The sequence below is a fragment of the Pundamilia nyererei genome, unplaced genomic scaffold, assembly GCF_000239375.1.
Source record: "Pundamilia nyererei isolate P.nyererei 1_Seehausen unplaced genomic scaffold, PunNye1.0 scaffold01104, whole genome shotgun sequence".
Lineage (NCBI taxonomy): Eukaryota > Metazoa > Chordata > Actinopteri > Cichliformes > Cichlidae > Pundamilia > Pundamilia nyererei.
In genome coordinates this window covers 2,790-5,072 of record NW_005188505.1, presented here as the reverse complement: position 1 = coordinate 5,072, position 2,283 = coordinate 2,790, and the positions used below count along the sequence as shown (strand labels likewise).

At 40.1% G+C, this 2,283-nt stretch overlaps 1 protein-coding gene across 1 annotated transcript in view; it reads left to right on the top strand.

The window, feature by feature from the left end:
• Positions 1-830, top strand: part of LOC102192493 (CMP-N-acetylneuraminate-beta-galactosamide-alpha-2,3-sialyltransferase 1-like) — a gene marked incomplete at its 3' end in the record, with an annotated part of 16,224 nt that extends 15,394 nt beyond the window's left edge. The window contains exons 4-5 of the mRNA XM_005755248.2: positions 556-601; positions 711-830. Coding sequence (XP_005755305.2) covers positions 556-601; positions 711-830 — 166 coding nt within the window. The remainder of the gene's footprint in view (positions 1-555; positions 602-710) is intronic.
• Between the last annotated feature and the right edge of the window lie 1,453 nt (positions 831-2,283).

Genomic DNA, 2,283 nt, shown 5'->3' with positions numbered 1-2,283 from the left:
CTCGGAATGGGAGGCGGAAGTGTGTCCGTGGGAAGCGAATCCGAGGAGGCAAGGATGAGGTCAGATGATGCACTGCTCGCAAGCAGGAGGACAGGCAGGTAGCAGACACAAATGCCGGATCGTACCCTAGGCACATGAAGGCAGAATTAACGCAGTTCAAATGACACATATGTACAAAGCTTTTGCGGGAAGCCTAGTTACCCCTGAGGGGTGATTAACGGACTGGCGTGGAGCATCCGTCAGCGTGGGTTAAATAGTCCTCCAGGTAATTGCCCAGAATGGAAAGCAGGTGTGCAGGTGATGGCCCAGCCCAGAGGTGTGGCCACCAGGGCAGCCCACACACTCCTCAGACATAGGGCCACAGACCATGACAAAAACATAATATATACACACACAGTTGTGTCATGGTCTCGGTGCCTCCCTGGCAGTGTAGAATTAGAAAACAAACAAGCAAACAAACCATTACAAAAGCACAAAGGTAAACTGCACCGTATTTTAAAATGCAGTTTCATTTTTGAGCTTGGACTTATTTCATGTTATTGTTATATCCAACAGGCAAAAAGAAACTGCTAAATCAGGTTTGAAAACTAACACGAATTTGGTGAGTAGAATGACTTATTCTTCAAACATCCAGAATATGATATGTCATAAGAAAGGTAATTCTATTATTTACTAAACTGTCATTGAAGTCTAATTGTAATCTTTAATAGGTGATGATCCTCAGCCCTGCTTTCATGAAATATGTCCATTATGTTTGGCTAAAAAAGCATGGGAGGTATCCATCCACTGGCTTTCTGACTTTGGTTCTCAGCTTGTACTTGTGTGATGAGGTAGGTTCAAGAAACAGATACGATAATTCATCGCTACACCATTCATTATTGGCCCATTGGTTGTACATGAGAGCATAGATATCATTTCCAGCTTAAGCATTACCACAAGGGATCTTTACCATCTGGTTATTTCTAGAGCAGAATTACCTAAATACCATTAAACTAGCTGGGACAATATCCCTTATTTAGATTTGACAATCACAGATAGACAATCTGTGATTGTATTTGTATTGTATTTGGAAGGCCTCATAGGCCTCATAGGGAATTGAATTTGGAATGCCTCATCGGGAACTGGCAGTTGCCCCTAGGTTGGATGACCCGTGTTCTAATGAGAAGTGAATGAATTAAAAAGGTGTGGAGGTTGGAGCATTAAAATGAGAACTAAATTTTACATTGCAGCCGTTCCCCAACTGTCTGTGAATGGTACTCCTGGAGAATTGATCTATGATCATACAAATGTGTTTATTAATAATCATAAAACTGACCTCAAAGCCGATTGTTAGCGAGTGATGCTATCTTCAGTCATTATGCAAATGTACTGTTAAGGCTTGGGAAACCTGTAGGACATTTTTACCAATGAAAATGCTATGTCCAGATTAATAGAATTAACTTACCAAGATTTCCATACACAGATGATTGAGGATACATCAAGACATAAGTTTTTGATGCTTTTACTTTTAGAGTCCTTTCCTCCAAGGAAATTAGGGGACCAAGGGACTTGCCTCCCTGTCCTTGGTCCCCTAATAATACCTTTTTTAAGAGCAATGCAGAACACATTAGTGAGGGGATAAGCTCACTCTTTACACTGATGCATCAATCACTTAATCAGTCAGGAACAGGTAACTATTAACCTTGATTTCTTTCCTATTTCTCTTTCTTCAGTTTATCTGTTTGTTATTAATTGTGTGTATTTATTATAGTTTTATACTGTTACTGTATTTGCATGTTGAAGTGTTTGTTTCTTGGCCTTTCCTATTGCCTTGATAAGGCTCTTGGTATGAGAAAATTCCAGGGGATGGTGAGGGTGCTAGTAGTAGAATTTATGACAAGTACTGACAATCCTAACTTACACAGACTGTATTTTGATTTTTGATTTTAATAAAATATACTTAAAAAAGAAAAATGGAATGGCAAATCGCCTGCACTGCATTAAGCTAAAGCACAGGTGTCGAACTCAAGGCCTCGAGGGCCGGTGTCCTGCAGGTTTCGATGTGTCCTTGATCCAACACAGCTGATTTAAATGGCTAAATTACCTCCTTAACATGTCGTGGAGTTCTCCAGAAGCTTGTTAATGCATTAATAATTTGATTAGGGTGTGTTGACCCAGGGTGATATCTAAAACCTGCAGAACACCGGCCCTCGAGGCCTGGAGTTCAACACCCCTGAGCTAAAGCATGTTAATGAAATCTGTAGTGTCTATAATCTATAATTATTTTATGTTAATTTCATTTGT